Source organism: Vulpes lagopus, chromosome X (assembly GCF_018345385.1).
Source record: "Vulpes lagopus strain Blue_001 chromosome X, ASM1834538v1, whole genome shotgun sequence".
In the NCBI taxonomy this organism is placed as follows: domain Eukaryota; kingdom Metazoa; phylum Chordata; class Mammalia; order Carnivora; family Canidae; genus Vulpes; species Vulpes lagopus.
This window is the reverse complement of record NC_054848.1, coordinates 54150284-54168999: the sequence shown is the minus strand read 5'-3', so window position 1 is coordinate 54168999 and position 18716 is coordinate 54150284. Positions and strand designations below refer to the sequence as shown.

At 45.3% G+C, this 18716-nt stretch overlaps 1 protein-coding gene across 1 annotated transcript in view; it reads right to left on the bottom strand.

Moving 5' to 3' along the window:
* DGAT2L6 (diacylglycerol O-acyltransferase 2 like 6) overlaps positions 1-7960 on the bottom strand; it is a 35385-nt gene extending 27425 nt beyond the window's left edge. Inside the window, exon 1 of the mRNA XM_041742317.1 lies at positions 7876-7960. Coding sequence (XP_041598251.1) covers positions 7876-7960 — 85 coding nt within the window. The remainder of the gene's footprint in view (positions 1-7875) is intronic.
* Between the last annotated feature and the right edge of the window lie 10756 nt (positions 7961-18716).

Below are 18716 nucleotides of genomic sequence, written 5' to 3'. Positions count from 1 at the left end.
ACTTCATCAAGATAAAAAGCTTCTGCACAGCAAAAGAAACAGTCAACAAAACTCAAAGACAACCTACTGAATGGGAGAAGACATTTACAAATGACATATCAGAAAAAAGGCTAGTATCCAAGATCTATAAAGAACTTCTTAAACTCCACACCCAAGAAACAAGCAATCCAATCATGAAATGTGCAAAAGACATGAACAGAAATTTCACCAAAGAAGACATAGACATGGCCAACAAACACATGAGGAAATGCTCTGCATCACTTGCCATCAGGGAAATACAAATCCAAACCACAAGGAGATATCACCTCACACCAGTGAGAATGGTGAAATTAACAAGACAGGACACAACAAATGTTGGAGAGGATGCGGAGAAAAGGTAATCCTCTTGCACTATTGGTGGGAATGTGAACTGGTACAGCCACTCTGGAAAACTGTGTGGAGGTTCCTCAAAGAGTTAAAAATAGAGCTACCCTACGACCCAGCAATTGCACTGTTGGGGATTTACCCCAAAGATACAGATGCAGTGAAAAACCAAGACATCTGCACCCCGATGTTTCTAGCAGCAATGTCCACAATAGCCAAACTGTGGAAAGAGCCTCAGTGTCCACTGAAAGATGAATGAGTAAAGAAGATGTGGTCTCTATATACAATGGAATATTACTCAGCCATTAGAAACGACAAATACCCATCATTTGCTTCTATCCAGAACTGGAGGGCATTATGCTGAGTGAAGTAAGTCAATTGGAGAAAGACAAACATTATATGGTTTCATTCATTCAGGGAATATAAAAAATAGTGAAGGAGATTAAAGGGGAAAGGAGAGAAAATGAGTGGGAAATATCAGAGAGGGTGACAGAACATGAAAGACTCCTAACTCTGGCAAACGAACAAGAGCTAGTGGAAGGGGAGGTGGGCAGGGAGATGGGGTGACTGGGTGATGGGCACTGAGGGGGGCACTTCATGGGATGAGCACTGGGGTGTTATGCTATATTTTGGCAAATCAAACTCCAATAAAAAATGAACAAAAAATATAGTCAGGGTTCAAATGTCATTCTGGGACCCCATGGGAACCCAGGCAAAAGACCATTCCTTATTACTGGGGAATCTAGAAAGGATTCTTCTAGAAGGTAAGATATAAGTTAAATTTTGGAAAGAGAGTAGGATTTTGACAGAAGGATTAGTGGAGAAAGGATCTTCCATGTATGAGGAAGAACTCAAAGACCTGTCGATGGAGTCCAAGGCCCATAACACCATAACAGGGAGGATAAAAAGCCATGGAGTAGGAGTGGAACTGGGAAGGAAGCTGGGGAGATTAGGCGTGATACTAGAGGGAAGATAAAGCCAGTGAAAGTTCTTAAGCAGAGGAGCAGCATGACCATATCTGTGTATCAGGAAGATAATTTGCAATAACTGTGGTAGCAAGAGAAATTGTTGGCAGGGAATCAGCTAAGAGTTCCAGTAATTTAGATGAGATGAGAGGCAATGGGAACCTGAAGCAGGTTACTATTTCTCAACCGAATTTGAAAGATACTATGGAGGGAGAATTTTCAGAGTTTGGCAGTTGATTGGATGTAAGGGGTGAATGAATGATGCTTTAAAGGAGCCTGTGGGAATGCTAGGAATATGTCATTGTCTATTTTTGCCTAATAATCTAGGATCTAGTTACTTGTTATTCTTCCTGAAGGTGCAATGAAATCAGAACCTAGGGTGCCTGTCTCAGAAGTGGTTGTCAGTCCTCTGTTGATCAAACGGCAAGATTTGGCAGTGTCTTACAAGGTGGGGGGCTGGGCTCCAAGTAATGTCAATTTCTATAACAGAAAGGAAGAAAATGAACATCTGTTGAGGATATTTTTTGCTCTTTGGTCTTCAGTATGGTCTTTAGAGGGAGATACTATGCTCTGTTTCTACAATGGTGAGAGTGAATGACTTACTCATGAAGGTCACATAAAAAATAAAAGTGACTTACTTGCACAAGGTCACATAGCAAGCAAATGGCAGACCTGGCCCTTCTGACCCCCAAGACTATTTTCCATTTCATGTAGTATCAGAAGCCAGAGAAAGAAGGAAGGCTTACAAAAAACAAAACAAACAAACAAACAAAAAAAGAATGACCAGGAGAGAGGAAAAAGAACAAGAGAGTTCTTAAGGTCTCTACTGAGGAAGAAGAAATCTAGAAGAATCATCAATTTAGTGTCAAGCCTGGTCTTGTGAGAACTATAATAACCATGACAAGACATGACTCCTGTTCTCATGGGGTTTATTGGATGGGGGCAAAGGATATAAGGGCTGCTACCTAACCTATTTTTACAAAGTGCTTTAGACTTTCAGAGGTGATGTAGTCGTGATGTAGTCTTGGGTTGTCTAGGAAATGTTGCAGGGAAGCCATGACTGAGCAATATCTCAAAGGAGGGTTTGTCCATGATTAGTTCAGCAAGAGTGATCAAAGCATCTTTCTAGTGGAGGGAATAGTCAGAGCAGAGATGAAGAAGTGGGAGAGTACCCTTTACATTTGTCTGTGAATAGACTGCCTAGAACACAAGCTTCATATAGAGGAAGTATAGGGGGATGAGCTGGTAAAAAGATTAGAGCCAGAGAGTAGAGGGGGGCCTTGAATGCCCAAGCTAATACATTTGTACTTCACTAAGTAGGCAGTGGGAAAACACTGACTATATTTGAGCAGGAGAAGGCTGTAATCAAAGATGTTTTCAGGGATGCCTGGGTGGCTCAGCAGTTGAGTGCCTGCCTTCAGCTCAGGGCGTGATCCTGGAGTCCTGGGATTGAGTCCCACATTGGGCTCCCTGCATGGAGCCTACTTCTCTGTCTGCCTGTGTCTCTGCCTCTCTCTCTGTGTCTCTCATGAATAACTAAGACTCTACTGGGAGCAAGCAGTGGAATGGCTTGGAGAGGGTGGAGAGTAGAAGGTAGAGGACCATGAAAGAGGATATTGCAACAATTTAGGTAGATAGTGATACAAGCACAGAAAAGAAGAGACTGATGGAAAGCCATCCTCTAATGGAAGCTGGCCCTCAGGAGGACTGTCAGGGACATTGCGTAATTCTAAGGCTCATGAGTATTTGTATTTCACATCTCCCTCAAACTGTCTTTCCATTCCTCTCTTCTCATTTTTTTCCTCCATCTTGTCCCTGTGCCTTTTTTAAATCTCCCCTTTTCCCTTATTTTGTCTCCCATTATTTTCAGTGATCCTCAGTAATCAGCCATGATTCTGAACATCATTTGAGAAGGAGAGGCATTGAGGGAGGCTCTGAGCAGGAAATGAAGGAAGGTGGGTGAGAAAGAGAAGAAGGAAGGAAATTAAGAAGAGAGGAAGAGGGCAGCCCCGGTGGTGCAGCAGTTTAGCGCCACCTGCAGCCCAGGGTGTGATCCTGGAGACCTGCGATCGAGTTCCGCGTCGGGCTCCCTGCGTGGAGCCTGCTTCTTCTCCCTCTGCCTGTGTCTCTGCCTCTGCCTGTCTCTCTCTCTCTCTCTCTCTCTCTCTCTCAATAAATAAATAAATCTTTAAAAAAAAAAGAGAAGGGAAGAAAGGGGGAGAGAGAGAGAGAGGGACACTTTTCTGTATGGAGCATTCACTGTAGGCCAAGCTGAGAGGATGGAGATACTGAGACTTAGAGGGGTCACAATACTTGCTGGAAGTCACACAGCTACTTATTAAAGTTTGACAAATTCCAGAATCCACGTCCTATTCACCATGTTTCACTATTTCTCTTCTCTGCCTTCCCCAATTCCCTCAACTTAGTGTAATATTTTTTCCCCTGACGCCTGAATATCACTTCACTGTGACTCTTTCACTTACTACACTGTTTTTTACATTGTAGTGACTTGTGTATGTGTCCAGCATGATGCATAAACTGTATACAATGGTGGAATTAATGGTTGCTTTGTCTTTGTAGCTAGATAGTTAGGAGTTGGTACTTGACTCATTGTAGTCTTTTTTAAAAAATATTATTTATATTTATTTATTTATTTATTTATTCATGGGAGACAGAGAGAGAGAGAGAAGCAGGCTCCACACAGGGAGCCCGATGTGGGACTCAATCCCGGGATTGATCCTGGGACTCCATCTCCAGGACTACGCCCTGGGCCAAAGGCAGGCACTAAACCGCTGAGCCATCCAGGGATCCCCCTGACTCATTGTAGTCTTGACAAGGACAGTCATTGTCTTGTAATTAGTATCTGCTCTACAACAATTGAACAGATTTGAATATTTTAGGCACCTCTGTGGGCATCTCACACTGTTAGATGCTACAGCTACCTTAGTAAACTCCAAGACCCAGGATTCATGTTTTAACTTCTAGTATAATCACTAAAATAATAGAAAGAGGATGTATAACATCTAAACTAGTAGAGGAAGCCAAAAGGAATGATAAAGGTAATCAATTTAAAAAGTCAAGACAGGGCAGTACTGGTGGCACAGTAGTTTAGCGCTGCCTGCAGCCAGGGGTGTGATCCTGGAGATCTGGGATCGAGTCCCACGTCAGGCTCCCTGAATGGAGCCTGCTTCTCCCTCTGCCTGTGTCTCTGCCTCTGTGTCTCTCATGAATAAATAAAATAAAATCTTTAAAAAAAAATAAAAAGTCAAGACAAATAGCCAACAAGTAAACAAGCATACGAAAAGATGCTCAACTCCACTAATCATTAGGAAAACACAAATCAAAAACACAAAGAGACATCATCACATTCATTAGGATGGTTCTTGTTTAAAGAACCCCAGAAAATAAAAAAGTGTTGGAGGGAATGTGGAGAAATCGGACCCCTCATGCATTGTTGGTGGTAATGTAAAATGGCACAGCTGCTTGGAGAACAGTATAGCAGTTCCTCAAAAAAATTTAAAATGGAATTTCCATATGATCTAGCAATCCCCCTTCTGGGAATATATCCAAAAGGATTGAAAACAGGGGCAGCCCGGGTGGCTCAGCGGTTTAGCGCCACCTTCAGCCCGGGGTCTGATCTTGGAGACCCGGGATGGAGTCCCTTGTCGGGGCTCCCTGCATGGAGCCTGCTTCTCTCTCTCTCTCTCTCTCTCTCTCATGAATAAATAAATAAAATCTTTAAAAAAAAGGAATTGAAGACAGGACCTCAAAGATATATTTGAACATCCATGTTTATAGAAGCATTATTTGCAATGAAGCATTATTTGCAATATCCACACAGTGGAATATTGTTCATCCTTAACAAGGAAGGAAATCCTATCACATGATACAACACAGGTGAAACCTAAAGACATGGTAAATGAAATAAGTCAGTTGCAAAAGGACAAATAGTGCATATTTCTTCATATACTTCTAATACTTCATATACTTCTTCTAATACTTCATAATATGAAGTACTCAGAGTAGTCCAATTCAGAGATGGAAAGTAGAATGGTGTTTTCCAGGGGCTGGGGGAAGGGGAAATGGTGAGTTCTTATTTAATGGGTAGAGAGTTTCAGTTTTACAAGATGAAAAGAGTTCTGGAGGTGGATGGTGGTGATGGTTGTACAACACTGGATGTATTTAATGCTGCTAGAACGTACACTTAAAAATAGTTGATGTGGGATCCCTGGGTGGCGCAGCGGTTTAGCGCCTGCCTTTGGCCCAGGGCGCGATCCTGGAGACCCGGGATCGAATCCCACGTTGGACTCCCGGTGCATGGAGCCTGCTTCTCCCTCTGCCTGTGTCTCTGCCTCTCTCTCTCTCTGTGTGTGTGTGTGTGTGACTATCATAAATAAATAAAAATTTAAAAAAATAAAAAAAATAAAAATAGTTGATGTTATGTGTATTTTACCACAATGAAAAAAAACTCAAAAATACAGGAGAAAGAAAACATTCACATTTATTATTAGTGTTTTCACTGAAGACACGTAAGTGACATCATTTGTCCCTAACATCCCTACTCCACACCTCCAGCTCTTCCAGAACGACTGGAAACTAGTAAAATGGGGGGCTGGGGTGGGCATTACTAGGAGGCTAACCCTCACCTCTGAGCCCTTACATATTCAGTGATGGATATGCTCTTAATCCTCATCCCTGTCTAGAGACAGCATCCTTTGAGATGGGGAAAAGAAGAGAGAAAAAAATACTTTAAAACAAATAATTTTCTGGTTGAAAAATGAAAACATTTCATTGAAGAGAGCTCCCAGAAGAGCCAGAACATTTTGGGCACTTGTGTTTAAATACCACACAAAGGCTGGCATTTAAAAAAATAGTCAAAGTGTGGCAGATCCCACACTTAAAGGGATCAGCTTAAATAGTTCTTCTTCTCTTGACCTCTTTACTCTCCTCTCTAAAACCTATCTTTTCCCACTCTCTCTGGGATCCAGACTTGAAATGGTGGCTGTCACCACAATGCCAACCAAGTCTTTTAGGACATTCCCCTGTCCCTCACTTTCTGAACTAAGGGCTGGAAGTTGTCAAAGATGTCTGTTTGAGGAAGTTAAGATAAAGGCAAAGAGTGACAAGAAGAAAATATGAAAGACTAAAAACAAGTTTATAGAAAAATAGCTTTTTTCCCCCTTAATACAACTAGAGTCAGGCCACTTATAGACTAAGAGCTCAGCATGATTTGATTTCAATGAGGCTTAATACGTCATCATCTTTTGGGGGTCATGGACCCCACTGGCAATCTGGTGAAGCCCAGGGACCCCTTCTCTGAATAATATTTTTTTAATAATATTTTAAATACACAAAATAAAATATACAGACTTACAAAGGAAATGAATCATATTATAACACAATTCTCAAAACATTACAAAAAATGTGATATAGTAACATGGGCTTCTTGGTTTATGCTTTAAATAACTAGACCTAATGGTAGTTCCAATAACTACTGGAATTTTGAGGTAGTCACAAACATAAATGAAATTTCGAGATGCCTGCAACAACTGGCATATGAAATGCAAACCTGTGATGTCTATTATTGACAAATTCACTGGTACTGCTAACGCTTCTGTGGTTTGTTGCCTACGTTCATTACTTCAATTCAAGGTTAGTGAAAATTAAGGTGACTTTTTCTATCCAAATTCAAAGCTGTCCCCCCACCCCACCTCAAGTTCTAGGTCTATAGGCCTTTGGTTAAGACCCTCTGTTCTAAGGGGTCATATAGCCTCCCATAGATTGGCATTGACTGCCTTCAGGATGACGTTTCTTCCCATACAGTTCTCAAGCTTGGTCCTGTAATTGGCTGCGCATGAAGTCCTAGTTTCTGGCTGGGAGAAGCTTAGAGCTCTCAACCCATTTGCCCAGCACTGATGATTGCCATGCCTTGAATCTACTGCACAATTGGCACTTTATTAAAATTCTATCTAATGAATCACTCAGGCAGCTCTCAGACTTTCCAGAATTTTCTCACCATAGTTTTATACTGGAAAATCACATTCTACCTATCTAGTAACACCAACTCTGCAAGTCATCACCACCTTTGCCCCCATCCCTGAATATGACTTTTCAGCTTAGGTCAGAGGGATGGGCTAAATGGGTGATGGGTATCAAGGAGAGCATTTGTTGCCATGAGTACTGGTGTTACATGTAAGTGATGAATCACTAAATTCTACTCCTGAAACTAATATTACACTATATGCTAACTAATGGGAATTTAAATAAAGACTTGAAAAGAAAAAAAGAGGGGGCAGTCCTGAGAAGACTGTGATGATCTTTAAACCAGAACAACCACAGACTCACTCATGGCCTTCATACCCCTCAGTTGGAAAGAGAGAAATCTAATGAACTCAATGGTAGCCCTCTCCCTAGGTGGGGAGGCATAGTCCTTTCCAGGGGAAGGGGACTGACCAGAAAATCTCTTTAGAGCCTTCCTCATCTGGGGATCCCTGGCCTCTTTCTTGGTGTGTTCCCATGTACTCTCCAGCCCCTGGGATTCACTCACCCAAAAATATGTAGACTGGGATCCATTGCAAAACAGCCAGAGTTTGGAGGCATTCCTGAAGATCTAGTCTGAAGAGGAAGGCCATGGCTGTGGTGCCCTTCTATTGCAGCAAGAAGCCCAAACAGAAGGCCAGCACTTCTAAAGCTGAGCTGATTATAGGTGCTTTGCTCTAATCTCTTATCACTGAGTCCTTTTTGCTGCTGAAGGTTTTAGGTTTGACCGAACCTTTACTCCAATCTTCCCTGTCGTCAGCCTTGGCCCTGCCCCAGCTTCCTACACACATCAGGTTTCAGATCATCCTATCTAATCTCTCTAACATATATCTTTTCTCCAGGTGTGCTCAATTGCAATGAGGCAGATATAGCTGTGGGGTGATTCTTGCTGTGTGTGGGGATGTCCCCGATAAATGAGTACTGGAAAAGAGAATGATTAAGGTCTCCGATAGGACCTCTGAAAAGCAACGTACTTCCCTGCTTAAGAAAGGAGACCTGGTGACTATACTTGGTTCTGCCTTAAGTGGCTGCTCTATGGCTCCTCTTGTCTTCTACTGAGAACTACCTAGTCAACTTGGGCCTTTTTCTACACTGCTTTCTAGACTTCCTGGATCTGTCCTGGTGCCTCTATTCCCAGAGGCTCTGTATCAGCAGCCAGATATCATATGATAGAGTGGGAGAAGCATTATAGAGAGAGCACACCTGGCTTCCAGGCCTACTTCCACCATGTTATTCCCATGACACCTTTGTTAATTGCTCCATCTCTTTAGAGCTCAGCTGGAGCATTCATTGTTGGAAGGCAGTATAATGTTTAGGGACATGGATTTTAGAGCTGGATAGCTGGGGTTAAATTTCTCAGCTCTGCCACTTACAAGTTGGCAAACATCTGTGCCTCAGTTTCCCCATCTATAAAACAGGGATAGTACCTACTTCATATGGCTTTTCTGAGGATTAGATGACTGAATGAATGTAAAGTGCTTAACATAGTGCCTGGCACACATTAGGCACTGTGTAAGTGTTTCCTGTTATTATTTGTTTAGTTTGGTTAATGGCTATTGAACATCTACTATGTTTCAGGCTAAGAGGCCTGCTTCTACACATCGCCTTTACAAAATTAAAGATTGTCCCCATGTCCCAGCCCTCTGGATTTATTATTTTTTTCTGTAACTATCTATTGGGTGACTACTGTTTGCCAGGTACTGTTATAGTTACTGAAGATTTGGTGGGGAAGAAGATGGACATGATTTCTGTCTTCATTGAATGTATAGTCCAGGGGAGGAGACAGACATTAAGCAAAGGAAAAGCACAAAAATATCTATGCACAAAAACAGTCCAGATAAGCATCTTAAAGTCCTTGAATATAGAAGGTGCTCCAAAAAATCTTTTGAATGTAATCAGAAAGGTTGCTAGGAAAACCAAATACAAAAACGGTATCAAGTATCCTACAAGTGCAAGGAAATATTGATTCCTTAGCCTTTTCCAGGAGGTTAGCAGAATTCTGTCTTCTTCCCTAAACCCCACTCTGGTTCAGAGCTCCCTGATTAGACTAATGAGATTTTTCAGAGTTAAGCTTAGGGAAATTTCTTGGTATGTTGCAGGGGTGTGCTTTCATTACCTAGTGTACCCTAGATGGCCACCCACCATATAACCCTATTTGTCTACTTCCTCTTTCCTTTCTTCTTCTCACTACCTGGGGTTCTCAAGCTACTTATTGGGGATACTTGGCCACATACAGGATGAGATGTATTGGGACATGTCTGCTCAGAATTTTCATGAGAGGAGAGAGAAAGAGACATAGAGGAGGCAGGCCTGGTTCTGTTAGGGGAGAGTGCAGATGTGGAGAGCTGGAGTATCTGGAATGGACAAGATCCACAATATTGAGAGGTCCATGTCCCCTTATAGATCAGGTCTCTCCCCTCCTTCACTTTCAGATAGGTAAACGGTAGAGACCTAGAAAGGACTCAAAGTCACACTGGGAGCTAGAGGCAGGGCAAGAACAGATTGATTTCTATTTCTGTCTCCCTAATGTCGAGGTCAGAGCCTGGTACAGAGTAGATACCCAAGTAAATGTTTGTGGAACAAATGAAGGAGATCTGGTCTCCGGGTTCCTCAGGCAAAATGGACAGGCATGGCTGGGCCAAGGCCCTGACTAGTCACCCTCTTCTTCCCAAAGCAGAGAGCATGCTTCCAAGCTGGAGGTTTCTACAGCCATATGGACAAGCATCACATAGATGCCAGGGAATGTAGAAAGAGCAGGAAGAAGCGAAGTAGGCCAGCAGACAAACTTGAGCAGCCAACACTCAGGATTTCCCAATTACAGTTCATTTAGCCAGCCAACAAAAGCCTACCTGCCTTCGAGTAAGCGGTACCAAGAGAAAGGTGGCCAAGAAGCACAAAGGTCTGCCAATTCCAATCATCAACATTGAAGGCTGACGTGATTTCCCTCAGGAAACAGTCCAGATGTAATCATTGACACCTTTGGGGGACTGTGAGGTGTGCAGAAGAGAGAAGCACCCAGTTACCTGAGGAGATGAGGGAGGGCTTTATGGGAGAGGGGATGCATCGGGGAGAGGAGGGGACTAGGCACAAAAGGCATGAAGGACCCTCCAGGAAAGACTGCCGCTAGTTCACCGGACCAAAAGGAATGGGGATCTGATATAAGCTGGCAAACTAAGGAATTTCTAAGGAGCAACAGAAAAACAAAGAAAGGAGAAAAATGGAAGGAAAAGATAACGGGGGCTGGGGAGCTCAGAAGGAATGGTGGAAATGAGGGAAGCTCAGGGACAGAAGCAGCCCCAGGATTCTTATTCCTGGGTTCGAAGGTCCACCCTCAGCCCTCAGACTGACTCAGTTTCAGAAAGCTTTTGGATAGCTGGGGTTTTGCCATAATGAGTTATCTTCTGATCTTTCCCCTTCTGCCATACTTTTATTGGGTTAATTACTGCAATTTCATATCAATTAAAAGTATTTATGCAGGGTGCCTGGGTGGCTCAGTGGTTGAGCATCTGCTTTCAGCTCAGGGAGTGACCCTGGGGTTTGGGGATCGAGTCCTGCATAGGGATCCCTACGGGTAGCCTGCTTCTCCCTCTACCTGTCTCTGCCTTTTCCTTTCTGTGTCTCTCATGAATAAATAAATAAAATCTTTTTAAAAATAAAAGTATTTATGGAGAACCTACTTAATGCCAAGCATCAGGTGAGGTACTACAGAAGGTACCTACCTAGTCTTTCACTCATTAAATTTTTCCTCAGGTCCTGCTATAAGACTGGTACTATTCTAGGTTGACAACTGTGTGTGTGTGTGTGTGTGTGTGTGTGTGTGTGTGGTGGGGCAGGCAAAGAGTCAAAGAAGTGCATACAGGGAAGCATCAATACAGGGATTGGGGCCATCAGAGAATCACAAAGAAGACAGAGGGGAAGGCTAGTAGATGTGTGACCCTGGACAAGATACTTGTCTTCTCTGAGTCTCGGTTTCCTCATCTGGAAAATGGGACTAATCATATTTATTCACTGTGAGGATTAGTGGTAAGTTTTGAAAAGCTCCTTCCTTGGGCAGTCAGTGTCTGACACCCAGGAGCCCCTTGATAGGACTGGTATTCGGCTGTAGGGAGATGGTGTTTGCAATGGGCTCCAACAGGTAGAGAAGGAGGGACTATAACACCCCTCCCCCATGGCACCCAGTAGATGCAGAAATCTGGAAGTTTGCTCTGGCACAAGGACTGGTTTTGGTGTTTCGGGAGCCTTAGCTTTGTGGAGGGGAGCAGAAGCACGGAAGGCTGGCCACTGTAAGTGGGGGTGTTTTTCTTACAAACCTCTTCATGCCTGGTAGTCTAGTGAAAGTAGACCCTGGACAGGTGGTTCTGAGGAGGGGCCTATGGACGTAGAGTCAGGGCAGAATGGGGTGGGTATTTCAAAATCCCCTGGGAGTCCCTGGATCACTTCTCAGGGCAGGCAGGCCCTGGGGAACAGTGGCATCTGATGCCTTGATTCAGGTGAAAGTGACTAACCGTGTCTGTGTGCCAGGGACTGAGGACATGGGATTTTTCAGTGCTGAAACCAAGAAAATGGTCTCAGGTAAACCGGGACAGTTTGTCCCCTAGTTCACGTGACTGTTACTCTCTCCTGGACTTCAGCAGGCTGCTCCCTGCAGGTCTCCCTTCCTTTCTGGCCTCCATGCTGCAGGATTGCTGTCAAACACAGCTCTTTGCCACTGCCCTGTTTCAAGCCCTCCCAAGTCTCCCATGGTCTCTGGGATCAAGTTCAAACCCCAGAACCTGGCATCCAGAACCCTTTCTACAGTGGGTTCTGCCTTCCATGATTGTCTTCTTTCCCATTACTTGCACCCCCCAGTAGATATGGCCTCCTTCCCCAAACAAGAAGTGCCCCTTCCTCTTCTGGGCCTTTGCCCCTGATTGTCTCCTACCAGCCTGACTAATTCCTACCCTTGCTTTCTCTCCCCTGCTCTCACCTCTGGCTTCCCAAGGTACATTATGCCTGCTTTTGGGAGAGTGCATATCAGGAGTTAGTTTGGGATCACTAACTCCACTTCTACACCCAGTTTCTAGTGCAATGCTTGATAAGCTTTTGGTATATTTATTTTGAATAGTCAGTATATTCGTGCGATTCAAAATTCAAAAGGGACCATAAGGAATTCAGTGAAAAGTCTCCTTCCCACTCCTGGCCTCTAAGCACTCCCACACTTTCCTCCCTCCATGCACGCAGAAAATAAGGTACTTTACTTTGTTAAATGAACACAGGAATAAACAGGGGAGACTCAGAAACAATACGAATGCTCACAATCTGGAGCTGGCTAAGGAAGCTCTTGCATAGCAACATTATAGATGAATCTGCAGTCCTTCAAAATCATGAAGATTGGAGGCTCCTGCGGGGCGCAGTGGGTTAAACATCCAAATCTTGGTTTGGGCTCAGGTCCTGATCTCGGGATCCTGCGATCTGGGATTGAGCCCCCAGTCGGGCTCCACTCTCAGTGCAGAGCTGCTGGAGATTCTGTCTCTGCCTCTGTCCCTGCCCCCGACCCCGGCCTTGCTTTCTCTCAAACAAATAAATACATACATGAAATCTTTTTTTTAAATGTCATTAAAATTATTGTAAGGCAGACTCTGTAGTGTACCATACGTTAAGCTGTAAAAACAGACTTCTCCATTGAATGCACTTTGTTAAAATGTGGTCTTTTCAGTGATAGGATGAAAGGATGTCTGAGAGAGAAATGATTGCAGCTTTAAGGTGAAGAGATTCTGGGTTGTCTTTTATGTAAAGTTGTTTGAATATGAAAAGAGAGAGGCTGGATTGTTTTGAATCTGCCTGATGAAGAAGTGTGATTCATGCTGGGACTCATTCAATCAGTAATGCATTCCACAAACACTGAATGCTTGCTTTGTCAGGAGGAAAGAGCCGGAAACAATGCCGAGCTGCTCAGGTTGAGCACTAAGCAGGCTCTGGGGACCTAGGAAGCTCTGAGACGGTGACACAGGTGGGGAGTGTGATGAGTTCATTTCAAGACTGTTTGAGTTTGAGTTCTGTGTGTACACGAAGAGGACCTGTGTAGTGGATGGTAGGATCTAGGTCTGGGTGCTGAGCGGAAAGGTCAGAGCTAGTGCTGGCCATCAGGGTCCCTGAAGTTAGGGAAGCCAGAGCTCACCCAGGGAGGTGAGCAGGTAAGGAGAAGATAGGTTACATAAAGTAGCGAGAGGTCATTCTGCAGATCTCTCAATCTCTCTGAGCCAGGGCCAAGAGCACAAGCAGGGGGAGCAGGAGAGGGGGAAGCAGGCTAACCCTGAGCAGGGAGCCTGACACGGGGCTCGATCCCAGGATCCTGGGATCATAACCTGAGCCAAAGGCAGGCACTTAACAGACTGAGCCACCCAGGCACCTGCCTCATGCGTTCATCACCTGGGTCGGGTTTTAGTTGTCTAGGAAGGCCTTGGACCAAGGGGGTCTTCAACTGGCTTAAAAATATATAGGGGCCCCTAAGTAAGAGGCTGGGGTAGAGGGTTTAAATGATTAAAGATCAGGAGAGGAGCACCTGGGTGGCTCAGTCAGTTACGTGTCTGACTCTTGATTTTGTCTCAGGTCATGATCTGGCAGTCTTGAGATAGAGCCCTGAGTTGGGCTCCGTGTTGGGCACAGAACCTGCTGGAGATTCTCTCTCTCCCTCTCCCTCTGCCCCTCCTCTTTCTAATAAGTAAATCTTTAAATTTTAAAACAGCAAAAACAGATTAATGATCAGCAAGGACTGGAGGGGGAGAGCAGGTAGGCCTGGCACTGGGAGCAGGAATGTTCCCCTGCAGGTTGAGGGATGTGGGGGCCCTAGGGAGGGGAGGGGAGGGGAGGGGAGGTTAAGTTTCTGAGTAGGGGTTTCCCTCTAATGAGCAGGTCTCTGATGTGCCCTTGGAGGGCCTGTTGGGCAAAACTGATGGAATTGTTGCTCAGAACTTAGAGAAGGGGGAGGGGTTATTCCCAGGGCGGTGTGCCACTGGGGTGTTATTGCCACCTTCATATGTCCCCTGGGCTCTGTGCTTCCCAGGGAGGCACTGCAGTGGACTGGAAGAATGTGTGGCCTTTGGAGTCTGGTTGACCTGGAATCCAGGCCTAGCTGTACCACTTAGGGCTGAGTGATTTTTGGGAAATCACATCTCTGAGCCTCAGTTTCCTCATTTCTAAATCGAGGTTATAATAACATCTTATTTGGGCTGTTGTTCTGAGGACTAGAAAGAAGGTATATCTCCTAGCATATAGCATAGCATAGTAGCTATTATTTGTGATTCGTGATACCACATAGGAGGAGGCTAGCCGCAGTGACTGCTGAGATGTACTCTATCTTTGAGGACTTATTGCCAGTTAGGACAAGAAGCTGAAATCGAAGACTTTGTTCACCATGCTGTCACACACATTTGGCAAAGGCCAAATGCTGCCTGGCCAGCAGATCTGTAAAAACTGGTTCTCAGTTTCCACTGCACATAACCATTCTCTCCTTGGCTGGTCATTTCAGCACACAAAGAAAAGCATTTCACAAACCCTCTTGCTGGTGGTGATATATGGACAATAGATTGAGAAAGTGTTAGAGAGGCAGGGATTAAAAGAGAGTTGTGAAACTTTGGATTAAAAAAAATGCATCCCCTCCTCTGTCCCCCTCCCTCACCAGCAGCCTCTGGCTCTCATTCCTTGCTCTTGTGCCATGTTTTATAACTGTTCCAAGTTTGGTTACAGATTTGATTTCATTTGCTCCTTACCTGGGCCTGTCAGGTTAAGTAGGGCAGAGGCTGCCTGCATCTGGAAGGGGCACAGAGTTTGGATTAGAACCCACATCTCCTTGTTATGGCATAGGAGCAAACTGTGTGTCAGGTTAAGCTGTACCTTCAATGAATGGGTTAAAAACAAACTGTGAGGAAACAACATGCAGGTGTCCAGGAGCTGTTTTGGCGAGGAGACAATGGCAACAATACTATCTTGCTGTAGAGCATCCAACAGAAATGGATGGCCATGTGTCTTGTGCTGATGAGCAAGCTGGAGGCCCAGAGTGAGCAGAGGAGGACCGTGGGGTTTAGGTGATACAGGTGGATTTAGTTCCCATAGTTTTCCCCTTTGCAGGTTGTTTTATTTTTTATTATTATTTTTAAAAGATTTTGAGAGAGAGACAGCATGAGCGGCTGGTGGGGGGAGGCAGAGAGAGAGGGAGAAACAGGCTCCTCACTGAGCAGAGAGCCCCACAGACTTGATCCCAGGACCCTGGGGTTAATGACCTGAGCCGAAGGCAGATGCTTAACCCACTGAACCACCCAGGTGCCCCTGCAAGTTGTTTTAAATGACAGAAGTGACCAGGGTGGCCTGGAGTCACTCTGCTCTGCTCTGCTCTGCTTGGAGTGGCTCAGGACTCTTGACCCCAACCTCTGGGGCCTGCAATCAGCTCATTCAGTCCCCTGCCCTCACAGGGATGCTGGGAGGGGCAAGAGTGGAAGCAACAAATCACTGAGGAACTGCATGAAAACATGGTGCTCAGCATTCACCTTTTTTTTTTAAAAGATTTTATTTATTTATGAGAGAGAGAGAGAGAGAGAGAGAGGCAGAGACACAGGCAGAGGGAGAAGCAGGCAGGGAGCCCCACACGTGGGCCTGGATCCCGGGTCTCCAGGATCATGCCCTGGGCTGAGGGTGGTGCTAAACCACTGAGCCACGCGGGCTGCTCAGTGTTCACCTTTTAAAAATCCAACTGGCCACCAAGGAACCGCTATTGAGGGCAAACATTTTGGTCACACTGATAGGTTTGCACCTTCTTTCTACTTATCAGCTGCGTGACTGCACCGTTTTTCCTGAGCCTGCTTCCTCCTTCATCAAATGAAGACAGGTTGTTAGGATGAAAGCAGCAGCATATGCGAAAGGTTTACTAGCTGGTGAATGCTTCCAGGAGCCCACCAAACCCAGCTCTCTCTAGGACCCTGAAAGACCCAGCCACATTGGGAGTAGAGAAGGTGGTTCTTTTTTCAGGCTGGCTGTACTCGGGAGGAAGATGGAGGAAGATGGGCCCCGCTCACCGCCTCTGTCTTCCTACTGCCCCTCACCCCCCAGCTGAGGGGGGGTCCTGGCGGGGGAGCTGGCATAACCTTTTCTTTGGTGAGTCAGCCTAGAAGGAATTTCTAGAGCTCCAATGATGTATAAGTGGTGCTTTGGGTTTGCCGTTTTTAAAGCTGCTCCCTCTGGATCAGAGCTTTTCTTTTTTTTTAATATTTTATTTATTTATTCATGAGAGACGCAGAGAGAGGGAGAGGCAGAGACACAGGCAGAGGGAGAAGCAGGCTCCATGCAGGGAGCCTGACGTGGGACTTGATCCTGGGTCTCCAGGATCAGGCCCCGGGCTGAAGGCGGCGCTAAACCGCTGAGCCACCCGGGCTGCCCTGGATCAGCAGCTTTAAGACACAAACCAGCACCAGCGACTGGGAAGCAAAAGGAAATTGAAGGAAGCACGGCTTACTAGTAGGAACTTGAAGAAGTCAGCTTCTCGGGGCCTGTTGTTCTCTCTTCTGTCAAACGGGGACGGCGCTACCTATTTCACAGGGTCATTGCATTCCTAGTTGCGTGGGAGTGCTGGGTTGGGCGCCCTGGACCTGTCTGTTTCCATTCCCTTCCTGGTGAACAGACTGTAATCACAGAGTTCCAATGGAAGGCACTTCTTCCTCGGCTGCTCGTCTTTTCTTTTTTTTTTTTTTTTTAAATTTTTTTTTTAAATTTTATTTATTTATGATAGGCACACAGTGAGAGAGAGAGAAGCAGAGACACAGGCAGAGGGAGAAGCAGGCTCCATGCACCGGGAGCCCGATGTGGGATTCGATCCCGGGTCTCTAGGATCGCGCCCCGGGCCAAAGGCAGGCGCCAAACTGCTGCGCCACCCAGGGATCCCTGCTCGTCTTTTCTAATGGCTGTCACTATTGAACAACCCCCTGCTACAACTGAGGCAACAGGAGTTCAAAGAAATTGTATCGCCAGAGATCACACAGGTTGCAATTTGTAAAGCCAGGATTCAAACTCGCCTTGTCTAGTTTACCTCTTAGGTATCAGAATGTGTGAGGGGGCTTAATTAAGTTGGATCTTCTGGAAGGCCTGTCTTTAAATAGACTCAGACCAAGGGGTTAACCCCAACCTGACCCATTTTGAGAATGAACTCAGAGTGGACTTTCAAGGGCAGGAAATAGGCCATCGCTACAGGAAACCTCACAGTAATTGGGAGAGAGCTAAAAATGAACGCTTGCTTCCCCAGGCCTTGGGGAAACTTAAAATGTGCTCTACCAGTTTCCGGAGTTTTCTGTTGTGAGGGTGAGGTGAGTCCTTTATTAAACTGTATACAAATATATTACTGATATTACTGGTAGTCTTCTGTCCTCTCACTAAACTCGACCTCTTACTCATCGCCCCACAGCCCTCACCCCATAACCCCATAACTCACACCCCTCACCCCATAAACAAGAGGGACTTCAGTCTCCTATTCAAACCTAAGCTAGACCGAAGAAGCTAGAATAGGAAGGCTGAGTCATCTTCCTCTTAAAAGCAAACCTAAGGAGCGCCTGGGTGGCTCAGTTGGTTGGGCAACTAACTTTGGCTTAGGTCATCATCTCGGGGTCCTGAGATCAAGCCCCACAGCAGGGGGTCTGCTTGTCCCTCTCCCCCTGCTCCCCATTCCACTTGTTCTGTCTTGCTCTCAAATAAAATCTTAAAAAAACCCAAACCTGTGTGCCTGTCACATAGAACAAAAGAATGTTTTCTACACATGGCTGATCATGTTTCAACACATGGTTGCTGTTTTAAGGAATCAACCCAAGAGCTGAGGACTTCTACCAGAGAGTAGGTACCCTTCCATGTCATCTGTGCCACCTTCCTCACTCTGCACCCAGTTATGGGCATGGCTGCAAACATGTACTGACAGCAAAGTGACTGCCATGGCACATTTACCACTACAGACCATGCCAGGTATCGTGCAGCATAGGCAAGCAGGGTCAGAATGGTCTTAGGATAGCCCAGTTAAGAGCTGGACTAGAGCCTGAGCTGCTCTTCACCCTAAGGGCTAAGGCAAATAGTCCCAGGAGAGTCAAGGTCCTAGCCCCAGTTGCACACACAAGGATGACTCTCACACAGCACCTTACCTATTTCTCTCATTTCTCCTGGCCAAGGCAGACCAAGGAAAGAGGATTCTTAATGGTTCATTCATTTGCAGCTCTATTTTCCGAAATTAGTGCTGTGTGGCAGGAAGTCCTGGCTTTCGCACCTGTCCCTTATAAAACAGAGTGTTAGGTCATTCCACAGTGCTAGGGCAGGAAGGAGAAAGTAAGCTCCAGCTCCTCTGGG